Source organism: Typha angustifolia, chromosome 4 (assembly GCF_048772165.1).
Source record: "Typha angustifolia cultivar Huaian chromosome 4, ASM4877216v1, whole genome shotgun sequence".
In the NCBI taxonomy this organism is placed as follows: Eukaryota; Viridiplantae; Streptophyta; class Magnoliopsida; order Poales; family Typhaceae; genus Typha; species Typha angustifolia.
Genome location: NC_133242.1, coordinates 8,536,735 through 8,561,304, shown reverse-complemented (window position 1 = coordinate 8,561,304; position 24,570 = coordinate 8,536,735). Strand labels below are relative to the sequence as shown.

Here is a 24,570-nt window from a genome sequence, read left to right as displayed (position 1 = left end):
TTAAAATAAAATTCATGTGGGCCGCGTTTGAATGTAGGAGGGGTCGCGTTCGAATGCCCTTGCGGATGCCTACATTAGGTTTGCAAATACAGAGTACGCAAAAAGCTCGTTTGAACATGGTCGGGCGTGTTCAAACGCCTATATCACGTTCGCACATACAAGAACGTCTTTTGTGCGTTCGAATGTGATCGACAGGATTGCACTGGGATTAGGGTTAGTTATTGTATTAAGACTCGTTAGCTAGCCTCTATAAAGGTGTGGATGACAACCAAATTCATTATGCTATTGGATTATTAATTTTTTGCCTCCTATCTTCTCTCCCTTCTCTCTCCCTTCTCTCTCTTCACCATCCTTCCACCTCTACCGTTGGCTATGTCTCTCCTAACTTCTAATCTCCCTCGTCTATTGAGTCCTCCCTCTTCTTTGAGATCTCGACCACTTCTTCCCCTTCATCTTTATCCCTTAACCACATCCACCCTCCACCTTCATTTCCATAATCATCCATAACCCTAACTTCCACTCCACCTGTCACCACCACCATCACGCGCGTTCTTTCATATTTGCATCCCGGTTATAATTTGAATCTATGAAGGGCGTAAATATGAAAATTGTAGATCAGGGAGTTACGGATCTAATCCAATTAGTTTTGTAATTTTCTGATGATAGGAGAATATTTGATAAATATTTTTTTCCGATTACGCGGACTGTTTCATATAATAAATTCAGATCTTGAAGGTACCGTAACCCATCATTAAAACTTCTTACAAGTCTGGTTAGCTTTGGTATTTTTGGGGTTTAACTAGGAATTGTATTTGATTTGAGTTTATATAGAATTTGCATTTAATCTTTATAAATAGGGATCCAACTCTTGTGTTATGAATTATTCAATATTTCTATTGAAAAATTCTGTTTTTCTTTGATAGTTTTGGAAGGATTTTTGAGCTATTATTCTTTTGAGATATGTTAATCTCTAGATGCCCCCCTCATTCGCAACCTATTTCGTCACCTTCTCTCTGTCCACACTAGCCTTCAGTTGGCATAGTGGAGAGCGGTGCAAGGATGACTAGGCTACTTTCGCCTCTCTTCTTGGCTTCATGCAATTGATTTTGATTCTAGCAATTGGGGTTGGACTTTGGAAGAAAGAAATGTCTCTATGGCTATTTTGTGTCCATTCATTCCTCGACATTTCCGGTAATAGTTTAGGACCCTTCTTTCTTCTCGAAATTCTACGACTGTTGAAAGATATCTGTTATTTACTATCCTTAGCATTATTTAATATGTACCATTTGATCTATCCTTATCTCTCTTTCATTGGTTGTCTAATGTAGGATTGCGTGTGTTTGGATCAGCAATGGTAGCAACAGAGCTCTGAACATTGAGTCCTTTTGCGCTTGTATTCTTGCCGAGGCTAGTAGCTAGGTTGATCATGTGTAATAGCAAAAACTTGGCCAAAGAGCTGTTGCCCTACCTCCCTTGTTTCTGCTGTTGGTTATTATGCTTGCATCTTTTAGTTGTGAGGACTTGATACCCCTTTTATATATGTACATATATACCAAGTTAGTTTCAAGCTTGAATTGAATATACTTCATTACTAGAGTTGATATGAGCCTTCAGATCTTTGATTTGTATTTTTTTTTTCTTCTCTCTTTTGAGCCTTAGATCTAATTGCAGGAAATTTCTGCTGTCCAGATTGTAGAGGATGAGAATAGATAGGGGGGAATTGGTGGAACAGAGCATGTGAGTTAGCAGGCAATTGCATATGGGTGTGTCTCAAGGTGGGGCTTTTGCGTCTCCCTTTTGTCCATCTGCTGATTAATGCACTGCCATCTTATTAAATTCTTAAAGTCATCCCCTCTAATAGGTTGCACCATGGACCTATCCACCCATCTAATTGTCCTTTTGTTCATAACCAATTCACTCCTCACTTGACCGATTGACTCAATTATGCTTGAGAATAACTTTTCACTATTAATTAGTTGTAACACAATTGGATTAGAGAGTTTGGTATTAAAATAACCAACAAATTACAAAATGATCCTTGTAGTTGTACCTAAAGTGAAACCATCCTTCTGCATTAAACTTTTAATTGTATCACTTTGCCTCCCCTGGTTTAGATTAATGTAAAATTATTAATCTTTTTCATTGAAACTGACGCATGGCGATACAAGTAAAAGTTTAGGAGGATAGTTTGATATTAGGCATAACTACAGGGGAGATAATTTTTAGTTTATCATAAAATTATTTAGATGCAAAAGGAGCCAAATTCCATTTTTACATTAGAAATATTTAGGTCCATAGTAGGGAGTATAAATAAGGTGAGCGTAATCGAAATGAGCTTAGCTAGTTCGACTCGCCTAAAATATCAAGCTAGTTTAAATCGGCTCGACCAACATGATCCAAACCAAATACCTCCGTTATGCTAATCCACCAAAATTATTTTAATGCATATTAAGGCTGTCAAAAATATAATTGGCTTGTGAGCTCGGCCTGAGCTCTATATGAGCTCGGCTTGAGTTCTATGTGAGCTGAGAGGCAAGCTAGGTTTGAGCCGAGCTTCAATAGGCTCGATATATATTACATTACATTTATTAAAAAAAAACTATTGGTGAGAAGGGTAATTTGAGTATTTTTGATCTATTTATTTTAGTTGTTACATCTGATATAAAGTGGTAATTTAGTAACTCCGACCTAAGTTGGATAAAAAATTTTAACGGTCCTCTCTTACTTTAGTCAGGACTATAAAGAGTAAAATAATTTTAAGCGTAAATATAGAAAGGTAAAATAAGTTGGATAAATTTTTTGAACTATCTTACTTTAGTCAAAAATACAAAGTAAAACAATTTTAAACATAAGTACATAACATTAAAATATATTTAATTTTTTTTAATCTCTTGATTTTTACTAATGAAATGTCATTAGGACCAACATGATATGATTAAAATTTGCATAACAGAGTGTCAATACTTTTCTTTTTCTTTCTTTTTTCCTTTTGATATCTGTTCAAGAATCTTTTCATGTGCTCATCCTTTTCTTTTCTTTTTTCTTCCTCTCATCTCCTGCAACAAATCGTTGTTAATTTCTATACAATTATTCATGAGAAAGCCGCCAAAATCACTGTTTAGTTAACAGTTGAATCTTTTATTTGCAACTAGTAAGACATACACCTCACTTTGGCTGGATGGCGTTGCCATTTGGCACGGAATTCTTGCTGGAATTCTGGCAAGTGCATGCTGATAAAATATAAACTATAAAAAATATTATTAACTACTTGAGTTTTTAAATTAATTAGCAAATTATTAGGGCAGGCAAATTGTTTCGTGTAAGAGATGTTGAAAATGAGCAGGCTATTGTGGCCCGTTTTCAAGGAGTGGTGGGTCATATGTCCAATTTGATTTAAATTGATAGATGTTTTATATTTTGGATGAGTTTGATATGATAATACCTCACTAGGAATCTTAAGTACTAATAATCCTAAATAATTGAGCACGAGACTTCAAAGCATTGTGAAAGTAAAGACACAGTTCAAGTAGCTATTGGTGATAAGCATTTTGTTAGTTTTATTTAGATTTTTCTAGAGTTATTTGCACCGAAAATTCACTTAGTTTTCGATTTGGCAGGCTAGAGATATATTTGGTTTCTCTTTTTTTTTTATACTTTTCTTCTAACTTTATCATTTCTGTCATTTAGTGCATCATTAAATGTTGACAGGACACTACAAGAGAAAGAGAAATAGCAAGTACTTATCATCTTCTTCATTTTCTTCATCTTCTACTTCATATTTTGCTGGTAAATTTTTTTCTAGTTCTTCATCATCTTCTTCTACCGTTCATTTTTCTATCTCTTAATCCTTTTTTTTTTATATAAGTCTCTAATCGCTCTTTAATAATAAAATAAGAGACTAATTAGAGATAGTTTAAACTATGAATTTTTGTTAGAATTTCATTCTTAAATTACAAATTTCATATTTAAACTATGAATTCTTTATTTCTCTATAGATATATTTTAAATTTGAAAAAACTCCGAACAAAAAAATTCTAGATCATGATGTCATAAATTTTATCCAATTAGTTTCATAATTTTTTATCTTCAAATATTATCTTGTGAATATTTTTTTTAAAACTGTGCATAATTAAAATTTCATAGTTTAAGTACAAAATTTGTACTTAAAATATGAAATTCTAGTTCTACATAATTTTAGCAAAATATTAAGAAGATATGCATCTGACATCCAAAAATATGAAACTAATTGAATAAAATTCGTGACATCATGACCTAGAACTTTTATAATTGGAGTTTTTTCATATTTAAAACTTTTTTATAGTAAAATAAAGAATTTGATAAGAAATTCATAGTTTAAGTATGGAATTCTGATAATAATCCAGAGCTTTTTAAGTATATATTATAATTTACTTGTAATATTAGATTAAATCTTTTATTCCAAATTTCTTCAGATTAAAATATATTTATAGCAGAATGAAAAATTTATAGTTTAAGTACAAAATTCATAGTTTAAGTATGAAATTCTGACAAAAATTCATAATTTAAACTATCTCTAATTAGTCTCTTACTATATTAATTAAAGAGTAATTAGAGAGACTTGTATAGAAAGAAATATCTCTAATTAGTTACTTTTGTAAATATAATAATAACTTTAATTAATTTTTGACAACTTTCGTTATTTATTTTTATATTGCAGAATTTATATATTTCACCATTACAATTTACATATAAACAAATTAGAGATAATTTAAATAAATAAAAACTCATTAATCAATATTTCAAAAATATAACTTAATCTAATATTACAAGTAAATTATTGTATATACTTAAAAAACTGTGAATTATTATCAGAATTTTATACTTAAATTACGAATTTCATACTTAAACTACGTATTTTTCATACTTAAACTATAAATTTTTGACAAATTCTTCGTTTCACTATAGATAAATTTCAAATAAGAAGAAACTCTAAATACAAAAGTTCTAAATCATGATATCATAGATTTTATCCAATTAGTTTCATATTTTTTGGATGACAAATGCATATCTTCTGAATATTTTGCTAAATTATACAAATTTAGAATTTCGTAGTTTAAATATTAAATTCATACTTTAAGTACAAATTTCACACTTAAACTATGAAATTTTAATTGTGCACAGTTTTGAAGAAAATATTCACAAGATAATTATTTGAAGTCCAAAATTATGAAACCAATTGAATAAAATCTGTGGCATAATGATCTAGAGCTTTTATAGCTGGAGTTCCTTTAGATTGGAAATATATCTACAGTGGAATGAAGAATTCATAGTTTAACTACGAAATTCGTAGTTTAAGTATGAAATTTTGATAATAATTTACTTGTTATATTAGATTAAGTTATATTTTTAAACTTTGATTAATAATATTTTATTTATTTAAACTATTTTTAATTTATTTATATGTAAAATGTAATGGTAAAAATATATCAATTCTATAATGTAAAAAAGAAATAATGAAAGTTGTCAAAAATAAATGAAATTCGTTATTATATTTATGAAATTGACTAATTAGAGATATTTTTCTATACAAGTCTCTGCAATCGCTCTTTAATTAATATAGTAAGAGATTAATTAGAGATAGTTTAAACTACGAATTATTATTAGAATTTCATACTTAAACTACGAATTTCATACTTAAACTATGAATCTCATACTTAAACTATAAATTTCTTGTCAAATTCTTTGTTTCACTATAGATAAATTTTAAATATGAAGAAAGTTCAAATACAAAAGTTCTAAATCATAATGTCACAAATTTTATCTAATTAGTTTCATATTTTTTGAATATCAAATGCATATCTGCTTAATAGTTTGCTAAAATTATGCAAAATTAGAATTTCGTAGTTTAAGTATTAAATTCATATTTTAAGTACAAATAATCATTTGAAGTTCAAAAATTATGAAACTAATTCGATAAACCTTATAATATCATGATCTAAAACTTTTCTATCTGGAATTTCTTCATATTGAAAATATATCTAGAGCGGAATAAAGAATTCATAGTTTAAATATGGAATTCGTAGTTTAAGTATGAAATTCGTAGTTTAAGTATAAAATCCTAGCAATAATTTATAGTTTAAACTATCTCTAATTAGTTTCTTATTTTATTAATTAAAGAGAAATTAGAAACTTGTATAAAAAAATAAAAGGATTAAGAGATAGAAAAAGGAGCCGTAGAAAAAGAAGAATTCGCAGCAATATATGAAGTACGGGTTATTTTCCTCTTTCTTATAGTGTCATGTCAACATTTAATGAGGCACTAAATAACAGAAAAGATAAAATTGGAAGAAAAGTAAGAAAAAACCTCAAGTGCAAGAGAAACCCAAAATAACCCTGGCCTGTTAAATTGAAAACCAAGTGTATTTTCGGTGCAAATAACTCATTTTTCTAAGAATGATATTTATTGGTAATTAGAAAAAAAAAATCAAGTTAAAGAAAGGCAACTGATTATTTCATAGAAAATTTATTCATTCTTGTGTTATAGTCGTCAGATAAAAAGAATCGATGGTCCTTAAAGATATTCCTAGACTATTTGGAGGAACAATATGCCTAGAGATCAATGAGGATGAAACTAGTCCTTTATTTTTAGCAAATTATACATGCTAACATCTAAAGAGAAAACAAGGATTTTGCATACAATATTCTTTATTTGCTTCATGTGCCACATCACATATATATAGGTCAATAAGAGACACCTTCTCCTCTAGTAAACATGTAGGAATGAAGCACAGTCTGATATCAACTAAAATAAGGAAACCTTTAGGAAGATAAAAAAAGCTTGCTCTATCAATTCACAAATGAACATTAGATGGAAGCTCTTTTATACATAGGTATCATAATTGAATCGGATATTGATTTGGTTAGAGGTCGGGTTACTAGATTATTGGTAAACCGGTGGTTTAATATTCTTTAGATGTTTGAATCACTCGAACGGACTTTGAACACTAGCCATTATAAGATTCTTTGGATGTTGAATATTTTGAAATGCTTCTTGTTCGTTCAAGTGATCTCGAGAAGCCACTAATTTGATATGGGGCATTTGAACAAGCTTATAGCCATTCCTGAATACCCTAATTGAAATAGTTTTAGAAGAGTATAATGGAAGCCAAGATATTTGTTTATTTTTTCCTTGAAACAAAATAGAGCTCCATTTAAAATATGGTATAATATTTTTATATGTAAAATAAAATTACAAATATCTACTATACTTTTAACCAAGGAAAGAGGACTTAAGGTCAATTTGCTTATTTTTATTTTTTATCCTAACTATCACAATTGAATACCTTGTTTTTATCCAACATAATTATTACATCTTATTCTTAATTTTTTCAACTGAGTTTAAAAAAATATTAGGATAATACTATCTTTTATCCCATGATATGTCCCTATTTTATTCTTATTAATTTCTTTCGCTAGCTTTCTGTAGCCCCCTGGCAGAAGGAGTTCCCATCAAAGGAAAAAAAAAAAGTTTCAAATGATGGAACAGTATATCACGATATGTTCATCTCAGCAACAAAACATACAGCCTTCTTAGGCAACATTCAAATTAATAGTAATCCTCATGATCACAACCCAATTCAACACATCAACTAGTTTATATATATATATATAGCAAACACAACAACAAAAAGAAGGCATGCGTAGAAAGCATTTGATGCGGATGATGGATCGATTAATTCACAGCCGAGCACTTGATCCTGACCTCCCCCTCATTCTTCGTGAGGACTTGGGTCTTGCTGAGTTTTACCATGGACACTCCGAACTGCTGGTAGAAGAGATTTCCCTGCGAAGCCAAGGCCTTAACAATCGGCCCGGTCCTCGAGTCCTTGTAAAGCAACTGATCAGTTGATAGCAGCCCCATTCCTTTCAAGATATTCTTGTAGTATGAGTTGTCGAATACCATCGGTGTGGTGGCGTCGAGGTAGGTGTACTCCGTCGCGCGCTGGCATTTCCGCTTCAAGAAGTTGAGGTATTGGGCGTTGATGCTCGGATCCGCCTTGCCATTGCCTGTGTAGTTGAAGAGCCTCCACTGGATTGTGCGACAGTTGCATTTCCCAATAGTGTGAGCTCCTGATCATTTTGTTTAGACCATCTTATTTCTATTAAGATTTTCAAAGGGATCTTGAAAGCCATAGAAAAGATCAATGTAGATTACCTGAGAGGACTACCAAGTCGAGGACAGTTAAGCCTTTAGATTGGAAGAGCTCGATGAGATTAGTAACACTCTCGTGGCCCGCCGGGATGTACTCGGCTTCCCGCGCCAGGGAAGTGCGTCCATCTCTCCGGCCATATTTGAGATGCCAGTATGGGCCTCCAATCTGGTCATATAAATTTACCAGTTTCCATGAGCACGTAATTTGTGCTATGACAAGTAAAATAAGAGGGAAATATTTCGTAATTTTATTATATACAGTTTAATTTACGAGCAGAATATGTTTATATCCAACAGCATGAGATATATACGTGCTCTTAAATATATATATATATATATAGCTTAATCTTTTTGGGTCAACTGGTTGGTACAATACCTCAGTAGTGGCTTCCCTAGCAGCAGCAGTAAGAATATCGGCGCAGGAGACCGTCTTGGGGCACTTTGCCTCCAACGCAGCCTTGATGTCGTCGATCACTTCGAATCCTCGCAGCGTCTGACTCGCCTTCGCGGACTTCTCGCTGCCGGCCTGCTTCAATAGGATGGAAGCATCACATCCCTGCATTACCAATAGACCCATTAGCCTAAAAGAACATCAATAATTTGATCACAAAGAGTGTGGTAAAGCATGAGATATAATGTTGCGTGGTAAATTACCCGAATAGCACAGTCATGGAAGTGCAACCTTAGGAGGCCAGCGGCGAGGGTGCGGTCCTTCTTGATCCATTGCTTGACCTTGTTCTGGATGATAGCCTCCATATTTGGGCATGTTCTTCTGTAGTATTCATAGTCCAAGCCATCTGGAGGAGACAAATAGCTGGGGGCGTTGGTGTAATTACCACCAAGAGTTGGGGCGAGATGGAGGAGGAAGAAGATGAAGAGAGAAAGGAATGAGAGGCCCATCTCAATTAGCAGTCAGAGACAATGGAGTATGTGGATATGAGAGTCGAAAGATGTGTAACATTCTTATAGAAGTTGTTGGTCATGTACATGGATGCACGATTAGAGATGGGTGGGTGTTTTTTCCTTCTTTCTTTTTTATCTTAACAAGTTTGGCTGTGATTTAGGAAATGGACTACGTGAGGTGCAACATGGATAGGATGGTTGACATGCAAGCACGTAGTAGAAGTTGTCGCCATTATTTTTCAATTTTCATAAAAAAATATTATTTTTCAATCTCGTTCAAGTTTATGAGGTTGGCCTGCTCAGTATCTTGAAGTTTTTTTTTATTATTATTACTGTTTTCACATTGGTTCTGTAGTTTTGTAGAGGCTCCTCTCTCTCCCTCATCTGGATTACATTGATGACACTAGAGAGGATATGAACTCCTGAACTCTTCTTGTATATGGGAGGTGCGTGCATACTTGACAGCGAGATATAATCAACTGAGGTATTGAACTATGGAGATATGCGTCTTAACATTACTTTCTGAGGACTATAAGAAGTACAGTCCCTAGGAAGTGCATTATAAAGATCTGAGGTCAGAAATCTTCAGACCTCTACTATAATTGCTCCTTACGAGGCGACAACAATGAGCCTTATATTTTGGGTCTTCCCCATCCTCAAGCTGAGAGGAGAGAGCTATTGTATTATAGAAGATGGTGGTAATTACAGAAAAAAGGACCACAGGTTTATAACATAACCATCAGATCCATACTCTTCCTCTCTAACTGACTGAACTCAGATCCTAACTGACTCAATTGCTACCCATGAGATGACTACTTAGGGACTCATATGAAAGAAACTGAATTGATACATGATGATTTTGTAAAATTGTCCTCCCTCGTCCTTTTGATACAGGATCTGAATGTAAATTTCCACTTCTTCTTCTCCAATAGTCTACTCCGAGCATGATAAATGTGCACCCCATAAAGATCCTTGTCCTTAAGGATCTAAGGTAGGAAACTAGCACGTTGATAGTGTAATAATCCTCCCATGAAACTTCCGCTCGACTGGTATTCTTTCACTGCACTGGAATTGCTCAGTCACCACGCTTCATCTCCCGCCTAGATCTTGTCGGGGTGGAGAACTGACTCGCCATCCGCGTCTACTAAAGGCAAGGAAGTATTGGAGATGGTATCAGACCCCAAATGTCGTTTGAGTTGAGATATATAGAAAATGGGGTGGATCTTTGAGTCGGCTAGTAGGACAAAATGATATGCAACGTTGGCCACTTTCTCAAGAATTTGATAGGGATCATAAACCTTAGCAGCTAACTTGAGGTTTTGCCGGACTTTAACAGATGATTAGCGATAAGGTTAAAGCTTTAAGTATACCTAGGCCCCCACTCAGTATTGTTCCATGTGGTTCTTATTAGCAACATGCTTCATTTTGGCCTAAACTTTAGTCAATTCAACACATAGGAGTAGTGCCACCTGATTCTTGCCATGTAGATGGGGAGTCTACAGAAGCCGGATGAGAAATTGGCTCAACCGAAAGAGTTAATTGGGTGAAGGGAAACCATACAAAGCTTGAAAAGGGGTTAGATTAATGTTATTGTGGTAATTGGCATTGAACTAGCACTCTGATATATTTAGTTATGGTCTTTTCTTATTGCATTAGTTATTTATTTTTATTAAAATAAAATTATGTATGTCGCGTTCGAACGCCCTTGCAAACGCCTGCATCAGGTTCATAAATACAGAGAATGCGAAATACGCGCTTGAACGCGGTGGAGCGCATTCAAACGCCTGCATCACGTTCACACATACAGAGAACTTCTTTTGTGCGTTCGAACGCGATCAGGCGTGTTCGAACGCGATCGGTGGGATTGCACTAGGATTAGGGTTAATTATTGTTATTAGGGCTTATTGGCTAGCCTCTATAAAGATATGGATGGCAGCTAAAATCAAAATGCTATTGAATTATTGATTTCTTGCCTCCTATCTTCTCTCTATTCTCTCTACCCTAATCTCCCTCCTCCCTTTTCACCAACCTACCGCCTCTACCATTGGCAAGGTCTCTCCTAACTTCTAATTTCTCTCGTCTGTCGAGTCCTCCCTCTTCTTTAGGATCTCGACCACTTCTTCTCCTTCGTCTTTATCCCTTAACAATCTCCACCATCCACCTTCATCTCCATTATCATTCATCATCCTAACATCCACTCCACCCATCACTACCACCATCACCCACATTATATCGTGTTTTCGTCCCAGTTACAGTATGAATCTGTGAAGGGTATAAATACAAAAATACAAAAATTGTAGATCAGAAAGTTACGGATCGATTCCAGTTGGTTTAATAATTTTCTAACTATGGAAGAATATTTGGTAAATATTTTCTCTCGATTTTATAGATTGCTTCTGCAATAAATTCAGATCTTGAAGGAATCGCTCCATAACCTATCTTTTCGTACCGTAGAACCTATCAATTTGGTATCAGAGCCAAGTTAACCTCAGACTTTCATTAATGATAGAAACTAGAAATATGCTATCAATAAAGAGACCAATGGAGAGCACACCGACAAGGAAAGACTCAACCTATGATACCCTAATCATAAGGCCAATTCTTTTGGAACGACCACGGCAGGACCGAGTTAACTAACGTCCATAGGTGTGAATATAGGCTTAGCCAATAAACATAGGGGCATGTTCCAAATATTGCTGCGTAGAGTTGATGCAATGCAAAAGGATCATAATAATTTAAAGGAATATATCATAAACTGATCGGCTTCATCATCTCCTCGACGACGATCGGTGCCTCACGAAAGACCAGCGGTGGGACCATACTTAACCGATACCCTACAGGTCCAGGTGTGACATGTTAGTGTCAATGATCCTCTTTTACCTATGCCTGCACATCATCCCCCACCTCTGTTACAAAACCCAAGACTGACAGTGGTGGAACCCGAGAGGCGTGCAGCACAGGTGCGCTTCGTCGATGAGGAGGATTGGTACTTTGAGGATGAGATTGATCCCTTCGGAGATGGTGATGGACGTGCTCGAGGATTTGAGAGAAGGAGATCAATATGCACAAAGGTTCAGACCAAAACCAAGGGTCTTTCGCGAACCCAAGGATGCTATTCATGGGAGAACCGCACGCTTGGACTTTTTAAAATTCAAAGACGATGACCCAACAGATTGGGTGTTTCAAGTTGAACAATACTTTGATTGTCAAGAGACAACGGAGGACACAAAAGTCCAAATGGCAAGTTTTCACCTCTAAGGAACAACATTACATTGGTATCGATCGGTTATTCGTGGTGGAGGATTTACCGGTTAGGCTGTTTGTAGGAGGATTACACGCAGATGTGGGACATCACCATATGAAGATTTTGCTGCCATATTAAGCAAGATGGTTTAGAGGACGACTATATTAGAGTACCAAGTTAAATTTGAAGAGTTAGTAGTCGTCGTGAGCGGCCTTGGCCTGAACCGACATTGATGAGCACATTCATTTCAGCGCTACGGGATGAGATATAGGCTGATGTTCGTGCTCTTTGCCCTACTACTCTTGAGGAGGCCTTTGAGAAGGCCGTGAGGATGGAGCAAAATCATAAGGCTCTAAAGATGGCAACGAAAATGAATTGGGGCAACCGAGATGGGTGATTTGCGCCTAGAACACCGGCTGGAAATTCTATGGATTCAAAGATAGCGGTTGTGAGTATTAGACCACGAGTACCTTTAAGACCTTCTTCCGATGTTAGAGAAGGCACAAAACCCCCCATTCGAACTATCACACCTGCCCAGGTGGAGGAGCAAAGAGCGAAGGGCCTTTTCTTTCGATAAGATAAACGTTTCACCCCCAGTCATCGGTGTTCCAAACTGATCGGGAGTGTGATGCTTATCGAGGATGATAAGGTTGTTAATGATCGAGAGTGTTCAGAGGAGATCTATGAGGAGGCTGTTGAGGAATGCGTAGAGGAAGATAACCAAGCTGAAATATCGATGCATGCATATTCGGGTACTTCCGCATTGAGGACATTACTGGTAGATAGACTCGTTAGAAAGCATTGTATGCACATCCTTGTTAATTCTGGGAGTACACACAACTTTTTAGATGAGGGGTTTGTTAGGTTTTTTATTTGTTGGCAATTTTGTACAAAATATTCTAAGTGTATTTTTTTCATGTATATGAGCTTTACACAAGTCTAGAATATCTCTAGTGTGAAAAATTGCAAGATCATTGGAGAAAAGCCGTCGCGTTCACACCACGTTCACAAACGCGTTCGAACGCGGGCACTACGTTCACACAGACAGAGAGTCGCGTTCACAAACACGTTCGAACGCGGGCACTGTGTTCACACAGACAGATAGCCGCGTTCACAAATGCGCTCAAACGTAGGCACTGCGTTCACACATACAGAGAGCCGCGTTCACAAACGCGTTCGAACGCGGGTACTGCGTTCACATAGACCGAGAGCAGCGTTCACAAACGCGTTCGAACGCAACTTGAAGAATTCAAGCTGTCGCGTTCGAACGCACTTGGGCCCGTTCGAATGCACCTGAGATTAAGTTAGGTCGTTCGAACGCACTTGGGCCCGTTCGAACGCACCCGGATTAAGTCTGCGTTCGAACGCACCTATGAAGTTTGCAATTTATTGGATTTTCGTGAGTACGGATAAGACTGAGATTTGGCTCTATCTTGAAGATCATATATAAGGATTGTGAAACCCTAATTCTAGGGTGGTTGAAGAAGATTATTGAAGGAGATTTCTTGAGACTACATCAGCTCTTCAACGAACAAGGTTCTACTCATCTACAAGAATTTAATCTTTCGTCTTAAGGGCTATCTAGACGAAAGATCAATCTCGAGTACTACTGAGATTGGACTTCAATCACAAGAAGCAGTGAATCGTAGGTTCTAGCGATCAAGACTGAGAGCAACAAAGTCGTTTGGATCAACGGGTTGGTTTGTGAGTTAGTCTTGTAACTGCTACAATTCTAGTGATTGGTTTTGATCCGAGTTTGGATCCGTGGTTTTTTCCCGTTTGGGTTTTCCACGTTAAAATCTTGGCGTTCATCTCTACTTTCGTTCTTAATATTTTTTCGATCTTTTACTTAAGCGAACGAGCGATATTATTGCCTAGTGTTTAGATATATACGTGTGTCTAGGAGTTTTTTCAATTGGTATCAGAGCAGGTTCTCTCACCCTTTGAGAGAGATCAGATAGGCATGGATTTTCATAGAGATGGACCCTCATCTATTAGACCTCCTATTCTAGATGGATCAAATTATAGATATTGGAAAGCTAGGATTGGAGCTTATTTGAAGTCTATAGATGAGAGAGTATGGATGGCCATTGTGAACGGTTGGAGTCCACCAATGTACATGGTGAATGATGAGTTTGTTGAGAAACCGATTGAGTCATGGGATAAGACAGATTATGAAAAAGTTGGCTGAAATAGCAAAGTAATAAATGCAATTTTTAGTGGTATTTCCTCGGAAGAATTTAGAAGAATTTCTACTTGTGAAATAGCAAAAGAAGCCTGGACGATGTTAGAAACAACTCATGAAGGAACTGTGGCTGTAAAACTTTCAAAACTTCAGAGGTTGACTACTGGTTTTGAAACCCTACGTATGGAGGAGAATGAGACATTTGATGAGTTCTATGCAAAGCTGAGTGATATAGTCAACTCCAGTTTCAATCTAGGAGAGAAAATACCTGAAAACAGAATTGTCCGTAAGATCCTTAGGTCTCTTCCAGAAAGGTTTCAAGCGAAAGTTACAGCAATTGAGGAAAATAAGGACATCGACTCTATGAAAGTTGAACAATTGGTAGGAAATCTACAAACATTTGAGTCTAGTCTTTCAAAACCAAGGAAGTCCAAAGGGATGGCTCTATCCACTATTGAACAAAATTTGGAGGAGTCTGAAGATGAAGGTGATTTAGATGTTGAGATGTTGGCTATGTTTGTCAAAAAGTTCAATAAATTCTTTCGGAAGCGAAACAAGTTGAATACTGAAAAATTTGAAAAAAGCAAAGCTTTTGTAAAAAAGAAGAATACTGTGACTTCGAATACAGGTGGTAGCAACAACAATATCAAATAGAAAAATAAGAATTCTGAGAATAAAGTTCAATGTTTTGAATGTTTTGGTTTTGGACACATCGCACAAGAATGCCCTAATCGTCTTAAGAGAAAGGGCAAAGCTATGAAAGTTACTTGGGATGATTCAGATGAATCTAATGATGATTCTGAAAAAGACGAAGAAAACTTTATAGCCTTTGCCTCTTCTCTGCTTAATACTGACTCTGTTGATGATATTGATAGTACAGATGATCTTGATATGCTACCAGCTGTGGAAGATGAATCTGAAATTCAAAAGGCATATAATGACTTGTACCTGGAGTCGTTTAAACTCAAGAAAAGTAATCTTAGACTACTTCAACGACTCAAAGAAATTGAACCAAAAAGAATTCAATTTGAAGAGAAGTACAAATTGGAGCTTGAACATGTCAAAGACCTTTCTAAACAACTTGACAATGTGAAAAATAAAATGAAGTTGATGAAATCGAATTAGAGCGATTGCATAAAGAAGTTACATTTCTAAAAGGGAAGAACAAACTGGACGAGATTCTAAAAGCTCAGATCTCTGGAAAAGACAAGTATGGTGTTGGATATACTGGTAATTCAAATAATAATAAAACTGTTTTTGTTTCTACAAGTATACAAAAGGAAGAATACCTGAAGCCATCAATCGCATTTTCAAAGCAATCCTAGATGAATCCTTCCAAATTGAAGTTGAATCTACAAACTGGTGAATCTTTGACGACACCAAAGGTAAACTTTAGTCACACCCCTCCACAAAAGGTGAGTAGAAAATGGTTTGTTCCGACATGCTATCATTGCGGTATTTTAGGGTATATTCGACCTCATTGCAAATTTTTGCAAAAACCTAGAACTGCTTTCATTTATGGGATGAAAACAAAGGCCATATGGGTCAAGAAAAGTGATTTGAAATGTTATGTTGTGCATACAGCCTTAAAAGCTTTAAATTCTGATTTTTGGTATTTAGATAGTGGCTGTTCAAGACATATGTCAAGTGACAAGTCGTTATTTTCTAATCTTGAAAAATATGAAGGGGGAGTTGTGACATTTGGAGATGGTAATTCATCAAAGGTAATAAGTAAAGGAAAGGTAAGTACTTCAGGGATTCCTAGTCTCGAAAATGTTCTTTATGTTAAGGGCTTGAAAGCAAATCTACTGAGCATCAGTCAATTTTGTGATGAAGATTATGAGGTAAAATTCTCCAAAAATGATTATACTATTCTAGATCATGATGGTAATGTTATATGTTATGGATCTAGAACATCTGATAATTGCTATGTCGTTGAAACTTCACATAAACTGAAATGTAATAGTGCCTCTTTCGACATTGCAGATCTTTGGCATCAACGTCTTGGACATGTGAATTATAAGGAATTATTTACTCTGTCCAAACATGAAGTGGTAAGAGGAATACCTAAGATGAAAGAAATGTCAAAAAGAGTGTGCGGTTCGTGTCAAATTGGAAAACAAATTCGTATCTCACACAAGAAGGTAAATGCAGCTACTACTGACCGTGTACTACAATTAGTTCACATGGACTTGATGGGTCCAACAAAAACGGAAAGTCTTGGAGGTAAACGCTATATATTCTTAATGGTCGATGATTACTCCAGATATACCTGGGTTGCCTTTCTACGTGAGAAGTCTGAAACCTTTGATGTTTTTAAATCACTATACTTAAAATTACAGAATGAAAAATCTACAACCCTAGTTAGGATTCGTTATGATCATGGTAGAGAATTTGAAAATGAAAATTTTTCTATATTTTGCGATTCTCTTGGTATTCAACATGAGTTTTCAGCTCCTATAACTCCACAACAGAATGGGATTGTTGAAAGAAAAAACCGAGTTGTGCAGGAAATGGCTAGGGTTATGCTTCACGCTAAAAAGGTTACTCAAAGGTTTTGGGCAGAGGCGGTCAATACAGCGGTACATGTGATAAATCGTCTTTATCTAAGACCAGGTACAAATATGACTGCTTATGAAATCTGGAAAGGTAAGAAACCTAGTGTTAAATATTTTCGAGTTTTTGGTAGTAAATGTTATATCTTGCGTGATCGAGAATATTTGACTAAATTTGACACTAGAAGTAGCGAAGGCATCTTCTTGGGGTATTCGAATAATAGTAGAGCCTACAGAGTATTTAATCTTGACACTTCTACTGTTATGGAATCTGCTAATGTTATGATAGATGAATCCTCGACTGACTTAACTGAAGCTACTCCTATTTCTGTTTCTGCAGATACATACTACGAAGAAATAGAAAAAGAGCTTGATCTTGAAATTGAGAATCAGGACGAGGATAAAGTTAAAATGAACAAAAATGACTGCAACGTATCGGAACCATCTGCTAGAGTGAAATCAAATCATCCACTGTCACAAGTGATCGGAGACGTGAATGAATCAATTAAGACAAGACGACAAATCCAAAGTGAGGTATCATTTACTTGTTATACATCTTCTTTTGAACCTAAAAATGTGAAAGAAGTATTGTTAGATGATTCTTGGGTTAATGCTATGCATGAGGAATTAGAGCAGTTTTTTAGGAATGATGTTTGGTATTTAGTTCCTAGACCTAAGAATGTGAACATCATTGGAACAAAATGGATTTATAAGAATAAAAGTGATGAACATGACAATATAGTTCGAAATAAAGCCAGACTAGTAGCACAGGGATACACTCAGGTTGAGGGTATAGATTTTGATGAGACATTTGCTCCTGTTGCTAGATTAGAGTCTATTTGTATACTGCTTGCCATTGCTTGTCATTTAAAGTTTAAATTGTTTCAAATGGATGTTAAAAGTGCTTTCTTGAATTGTATCCTGAATGAAGATGTTTATGTGGAACAACCTAAGGGTTTCGAAGATCAAAAATTTTCTTCTCATGTTTTTAAATTGAAAAAGGCTCTTTACAGGCTAAAACAAGCTCCAAGAGCTTGGTATGAGAAGTTGACCACCTTTTTAGTAGATGTGGGGTTCACTCAAGAGGGAGTGGACAAGACATTGTTCATTAGACGTGAAACCAAGAGTTTAGTTGTGGCACAAATATATGTGGATGACATTGTTTTCGGGGCGACGAGTCAATCATTAGCTAAGGAGTTTGCAGATCTCATGCACAGTCATTTTGAGATGAGCATGATGAGTGAGTTGAAGTTCTTTTTAGGGCTTCAAATTACTCAATTGGAGAGAGGGATTTTTATCGCTCAAACCAAGTATGCTAAGGATCTTGTGACTAAATTTGGTTTAGAAAATGCAAAACATGCTAGAACTCCTATGAGTACAACTACCAAACTAAGTAAGGACATGTCCGGAAAAAATGTTGATCAGACAGTGTATAGGAGCATGATTGGTAGCCTTTTGTACTTAACTGCTAGTAGACCTGACATTGCATTTAGTGTCGGTGTGTGTGTGTGCTAGGTTTCAGTCTGAACCTAAGGAGTCACATTTGTTTGCTGTGAAACGTATCATAAAATTATGTCAGTGGCACAGTTGATGTAGGTATATGGTTTACTTACGACTCGGGCGCTATCATATCGGGATATACGGATTCTGATTGGGCAGGTTCATGTGATGATAGAAAAAGTACTTCAGGTGGATGTTTTTATGTTGGAAACAATCTGGTTACTTGGCACAGCAAGAAACAAAACTCGATATATTTATCTACTGCGGAGGCCGAGTACATTGCAGTAGGGAGTTGTTGTTCTCAGTTACTAGGGATGAAACAGATGGTCAAGGATTATGGCATTGAACAAGATACTATGGTGCTTTATTGTGACAACATGAGTGCTATTAATATATCGAAAAATCATGTTCAACACTCGCGTACAAAACATATTGATATCCGACATCATTTTATATGCGAGTTAGTTGAAAATAAAATAATAGCACTAGAACATGTTGAGACGGAGAAATAGTTGGGTGATTTGTTTACAAAACCTTTGGATTTACAGAGATTTGAGTATTTTCGTACTTTTTTAGGGATTTGTGCTTTGGACTAATTTTATTGAGATTTGAGTTCTTTTTAGTTTGCGAGTTTCTTTCATTTTGTTTTTTTTTAGGTTTTCTTTTAGTCTGAAATTTTCTTTGGTTTTAGTTTCAGATTTGTCTAGAGTTTTTGTCATTAAAAAAAAAAATTGATGCACTCTTAGATTCAATAATATACTCTTGACATAAAAATATGATTTTTCTTTTGATTATGAGTTATTATAGTCAATTTTGTCATCTTGTAGTATATTGTTTCAATTTTGATTTTGTCACTCCCTCGACTTCTATAATAATAAATTTTTAATGCACTCATAACGTATGTGTATCCTTGTGTGAGCATGATATCATGAATATTTTTTTTAAATAGCTCTCTATTAACTTTGATTTGCACAGTTTAACCTCATGCTTAGTTATCAAATATATTTTTATAAAAGATCAATAAAAAGAGGTACAATGAGTTAGTGTGAAAGCCGTCTTGTTTCGAGTCCAGTTTGACTCAGTACATTATTTGCAAATTTAAAAAAAAATGATATATGTGAATATCTTCTTGCACATCGTTTGATTTGTACTACAAGAAAAAGGCTACCTACTCATGTGTGAAAGCCATCATTGCACATATATGTTTCAGTAAAAAAATATAGGAAAAATTCCTGTTGTGTTATGGAGAATAAGTCGAAAAGTGCAAAATTTTAATACTAAGTCGGTTTGACTACTGTGTTGCATCATTGTTTATATAGTAAAGTTTGTTTAAAAAGATTGGTTCATGTTATCTATGCTCATCTTGCATATGCATATCATTATGATCAATCAAGATTAATGTAATTTTGAGTGATGCATTCGAATTGATTATAATATGCTTTTGATGATTTGATTGATCTTGTATGACTTATTTCATTTGATTGTCATATTCTATATCTTGAATATATTTTGGAATTCCAAAAGTGCATCTCCAAAAATATTTTTAACTTGTTTTTAGTTTTAAAAATAAAAAAAAGGGCGTTCGAACGAGGATTCTTGAGTTCAAACGCGGCGCGTTCGAACGCGTGGACTGGTGCGTTCGAACGCACTCGTGGGTTCTTTAAATATTGCGTCCGAACCCAAGGGTTTCATCTTCCATTTTCCAAACCCTAAAAACCTTTCATTTTCCCCTTCTCAAATCTTCAAGATCTTGGTGTTTTTCATCGAATTTTTCACTTCAAATCCTTTTTAGGGGTAGATCTCCTCCGGATCTAGTGTCCTTCAACCAAATTTTTGAGTTTCTCCTCACATTTGCAAGGTATGATCATCCATTATTTTCCTAGTTTTTTATTCAATAAACATGCTTGATCTTGAGTGATTTTGTGCGTTCTCAACTTTTGATCACGTTAATGTTAAACTCTTGATGGTTCTTGTGAGATTGAACGTGATATCTTAGCGTTTTTCAAGTGAAAGATGTTTTTCCTTTTGGGGCTTCATGGTTTCTACCATTTTTTTGGAATTCTTTCTATTTTTTGGTTGCCTTGGGCATGTATTGAATATTGCAACGTGTTTTCTTTTCAAGAATGCCTAAAAAACCGATAGTGACCAAGAAACCAAGGCCGCCTTCGTCGCCATCCTCGACTCCCAAGTTTTCTTCAACAACGGCTGCGGGTCGCTACAAACATAATTTTGGCACCCGTCCTGTTATCTGTGAAAGACCCGTGGTTATATCTGATTTTTCTGAATTGGGGATTGAACAGATCTTTACTGAACGAGGATAGTTATCAGTGTGTCGGATGAGCGGGACTGCTTATGTGGAAGTTGTTCGGGAATTCTTTAGTAATGCCACGATTTTCGATCACTATATACGTTCTACTGTTCGTGGTGTATCTATATACCTGGATTCCGATGTTATTCGTGCTGAACTGAGTCTGCCTGATGGTGAGTTCTAGTATCCGACGCCTGCTCCACTTCCTGATGTAAATGAATATGCCGGTACAGTCCTGATCGAAGGGGAACGTTGGAAAGGTAACATGATGCCGCATGCAAGGCTGACATCTGTGGCTCGCATGCTTCACCGCTTTTGTCTGTACAATGTCACCCCCAAGACTCGACATTCCAGCATTAGTCTGGATCGTGCGTTCCTTTTTCATGCCATGTTATCGGGAGTCTCTATTGACTTAGCTGCAGTGATCTATGATTTGATTCTCTCAGCTGCACAGAAAGAAGCACGTCGTGAGGGATTACCTTTTGGCATTTTTCTTACAAATTTGTGCACTTAGAGTGGGGTGCGAGTAGATGCTTCGGAACCTTCTCTTACTTCGCAGAAACCATTGGATCGGATTACTCTGAAGCGGAGTCAAGCTCACGACCAGACTTCTCCTCTCAAACCATCCTCTTCCGCCGCTGGTCGGTCATCGCACCTCGATAGTTCTGATGATAGCTCTACCGATGACTCATCTCCCACTGAGGGGGAGTTACCACAGTACTCGGACCGGTTCGATCAACTTAGTACTCAAGTGCAGGATTTCTATTCAGCGGTGAATGATTTACGTACTGAGCAAGTCCGTTAGGGAACTGTACTTGATTCCGTGTTGAAGATTCTTCATCATCAGTTTCCTCCGAGTTCCTAGTCTTTGACATTTGTGCCAAAAAGGGGGAGAGTGTCTTAGTGTTTAGGTGTCTAGGTGTGTAGGGGGAGTATGGGCATAGGGGGAGTTTAGTGGAGTTTACTTGATGTTTGAACTTTGCTTTGTCTTAGTGTCGTTGGCATTTGAACTTAACTTGAAGTAATTGTGATAATGTATGTTTAATCTTTGTCTGTTTAAGTACTGTTAAATTTTCGCTCTTGTGATAACTTGTGTTTGGATTTTTTTCACTTCAAGTTACTTTCACTTGATCTTGGATTGGTATATGTTTCCTTGCAGGGATTGATGTGCAAAATATTCTAGACTTGTTGATTGCTCAGTTTGAAGTCTTTGTAATATCTTGTAACCTAGGTGTTTTGTCACAAATTGCCAAATGGGGAGATTGTTACGTTTTTTATTTGTTGGCAATTTTGTACAAAATATTCTAAGTTGTATTTTTTTCATGTATATGAGCTTTACACAAGTCTAGAATATCTCTGGTGTGAAGAATTGCAAGATCATTGGAGAAAAGCCATCGCGTTCACACCACGTTCACAAACCGTTCGAACGCGAAATCTGCGTTCACACAGATAGAGAGCCGCGTTCACAAACGCATTCGAACGCGGGCACTGTGTTCACACAGACAGATAGCCGCATTCACAAACGCGTTCGAACGCGGGCACTGTGTTCACACAGACAGATAGCCGTGTTCACAAACGCGTTCGAACGCGGGCACTGCATTCACACAGACAGAGAGCCGCGTTCACAAACGCGTTCGAACGCGGGTACTGCGTTCAGACAGACCGAGAGCAGCGTTCACAAACGCCTTCGAATGCAACCTGAAGAATTCAAGCTGTCGCGTTCGAATGCACTTGGGCCCGTTCGAACGCACCTGAGATTAAGTCAGGCCGTTCGAACGCACCTGGGCCGCGTTCGAACGCACCTATGAAGTTTGCAATTTATTGGATTTTTGTGAGTACGGATAAGACTGAGATTTGGCTCTATCTTGAAGATCATATATAAGGATTGTGAAACCCTAATTCTAGGGTGGTTGAAGAAGATTATTGAAGGAGATTTCTTGAGACTACATCGGCTCTTCAAACGAACAAGGTTCTACTCATCTACAAGAATTTAATCTTTCATCTTAGGGGCTATTTAGAAGAAAGATCAATCTCGAGGGCTACTGAGATTGGACTTCAATCACAAGAAGCAGTGAATCGTGGGTTCTATCGATCAAGACTGAGAGCAACAAAGTCGTTTGGATCGACGGGTTGGTTTGTGAGTCAGTCTTGTAACTGCTACAATTCTAGTGATTGGTTTTGATCCGAGTTTGGATCCGTGGTTTTTTCCCGTTTGGGTTTTCCACGTTAAAATCTTGGCGTTCATCTCTACTTTCGTTCTTAATATTTCTTCGATCTTTTACTTAAGCAAACGAGCGATATTATTGCCTAGTGTTTAGATATATACGTGTGTCTAGGGGTTTTTTCAGGGTTAGTAAGGAGATTGGGTTTGGATGCTAAACCGACCACGGGGTTTGACATTGCTATTGGAGATGGCACGAAGCTTAAGGCAGAGAGCTTGTGTCGCCGGGTCGATATACGAGTGTAAGGACATGACATCATTGTGGACTTGTATCCGTTAGCGTTGTGAGGAGCGGATATTGTCATTGGCACACAATGGTTACAAAGCTTGGGACTCGTCAATTTTGATTTCCGGAGCATATGGATGAAATTTAAGCAAGGAATTAAAGATGTGCGGCTTGATGACGTTCGATCTCCGCCGATTCCTGCAATGCAGCCGATGGTGGGGCTGCCATGTGCGAGTGATTTGGCCTATCTTTTTCAATTAGGACCAGCAGGAGAGGAGCCTCAAATAAGTCCAGATACTACCACTGAGTTGTCTAATTTATTAGATAAATTTGCTGGACTGTTTGAGGAACCAAAGAAGTTGCCACTAAGGAGAACGACAGACCATTGCATAGAGATTGTGCCCGAGGCTACACCCGCGAATGTGAGGCCATATTGGTACCCACATGTGTAAAAAGAAGTTATCTCAAATATGGTAGTCGAGATGTTGGAGCAAGGCCTCATTCAACCAAGTCATAGCTCATACTCATCGCCCGTGCTATTGGTGCGAAAAAAGGACAGGACATGGCGTTTTTGTGTCGATTATCGGGCACTAAATGCTATTATCGTCAAGGACTAGTATCCCATTCCGATTATGGAGGAGTGTTGGACAAGCTTGCAGGGGTGATTATATTCAGCAAGCTTGACTTGAGGGCTGGGTATCATCAAATTATAGTTCACCTGGCGAATGTGCACAAGGCTATATTTCAAACTCCGGACGGGCATTACAAGTTTCGAGTGATGCCTTTTGGTCTAACTAACGCTCCAGCAACTTTTCAAGGCCTCATGAATGATATATTTTGGCCTTTATTGCGAAAGTATATCTTGGTATTCTTTGACGACATTTTGGTGTATAGCAAGACTGAATTGGAGCATTTGCGACATTTTGAGGATGTGCTGAGTTTGTTGAAATAAAACCAGCTGAAGATCAAGAAGTCTAAGTGTCTATGGGGAGTACCACAAGTGAAGTATTTAGGCCGCATCATCTCAGCGGAAGGTGTAGCGGCGGATCCTCAAAAGGTAGCATGCATGATCGCTTGGCCTATTCCTACCACCACCACAGGATTGCAAGGATTTTTGGGGCTGATCGGATATTATCGCTGCTTCATTGCCTGGTATAGCAAGATCGCTGCTTCTCTCACTTCTTTGTTGAAGAAGGACTATTTTAGATGGACGGATGGAGCCATTACAGCATTTGAA

At 36.8% G+C, this 24,570-nt stretch overlaps 1 protein-coding gene across 1 annotated transcript; it reads right to left on the bottom strand.

Annotated features, from left to right (window-relative positions):
• Positions 1-7,559: 7,559 nt before the first annotated feature.
• Positions 7,560-9,096, bottom strand: LOC140759581 (peroxidase 7). The gene is made up of 4 exons (XM_073096181.1): positions 8,846-9,096; positions 8,568-8,747; positions 8,195-8,357; positions 7,560-8,109 (listed from the first exon to the last, which is right to left on the bottom strand). Exons 1-4 carry the CDS (start codon positions 9,089-9,091, stop codon positions 7,712-7,714), a joined length of 987 nt encoding a protein of 328 aa, XP_072952282.1. The 5' UTR covers positions 9,092-9,096; the 3' UTR covers positions 7,560-7,711.
• Positions 9,097-24,570: the final 15,474 nt, after the last annotated feature.

Excerpts from the sequence above, each read along its gene's own strand:
- LOC140759581 (XM_073096181.1), bottom strand. The coding sequence starts at position 9,091 with ATGGGCCTCTCATTCCTTTCTCTCTTCATCTTCTTCCTCCTCCATCTC. Across the intron at positions 8,748-8,845 it reads TCCATGACTGTGCTATTCGG|GGATGTGATGCTTCCATCCT; the intron begins GTAATTTACCAC and ends TTGGTAATGCAG. Across the intron at positions 8,110-8,194 it reads CGACTTGGTAGTCCTCTCAG|GAGCTCACACTATTGGGAAA; the intron begins GTAATCTACATT and ends CAAAATGATCAG.